Source organism: Colobus angolensis, unplaced genomic scaffold (genome assembly GCF_000951035.1).
Source record: "Colobus angolensis palliatus isolate OR3802 unplaced genomic scaffold, Cang.pa_1.0 Scaffold224, whole genome shotgun sequence".
Classification (NCBI taxonomy): Eukaryota; Metazoa; Chordata; class Mammalia; order Primates; family Cercopithecidae; genus Colobus; species Colobus angolensis.
Genome location: NW_012115422.1, coordinates 1,748,067 through 1,748,475, shown reverse-complemented (window position 1 = coordinate 1,748,475; position 409 = coordinate 1,748,067). Strand labels below are relative to the sequence as shown.

The 409-nt window shown below is 72.6% G+C and overlaps 1 protein-coding gene across 2 annotated transcripts in view; it reads left to right on the top strand.

Moving 5' to 3' along the window:
- Positions 1-6: 6 nt before the first annotated feature.
- CHN1 (chimerin 1) overlaps positions 7-409 on the top strand; it is a 202,453-nt gene continuing 202,050 nt past the window's right edge. For both annotated transcript variants that reach the window (XM_011943992.1, XM_011943993.1), the window contains exons 1-2: positions 7-33; positions 159-346. In XM_011943992.1, coding sequence (XP_011799382.1) covers positions 328-346 — 19 coding nt within the window. In that variant the 5' untranslated portion in view covers positions 7-33; positions 159-327. The remainder of the gene's footprint in view (positions 34-158; positions 347-409) is intronic.

Genomic DNA, 409 nt, shown 5'->3' with positions numbered 1-409 from the left:
CCACTGCGCGCGGCCAAGCCTCCCACCTCGCAGGTACCTTCTCCCGCGCGCACGCTCCGCGCCTGATAGCAGCGACAAGTGCCGGCTCGAGGAGAGCTAGCGGGGCTCCCTGGGCCCGGTGCGCCCGACAATAACGCGTGAATAACTTTTTCTTGCAGCGGTCCCCCGCGTCCCGGCCTGCAGCCTCCCCGGGCGCCGGCGCCCCCAGCACGCCCCATCGGGCACCCCACTCCCTCCGAGGTGTGGGTGCGGCGGGCCGATGAGGTGATCCCTAGCCCGCCTGGGAGGAGCGCGTGGACTCGGCGGGCGGCGGCGAGCGTCTTTACAATGGCCCTGACCCTGTTTGGTAAGTGCAGCTGTCTCCCCGCGCCGCCGCAGGTGGGCCGCTTCCCGGGGCTCGGGGGCGGGG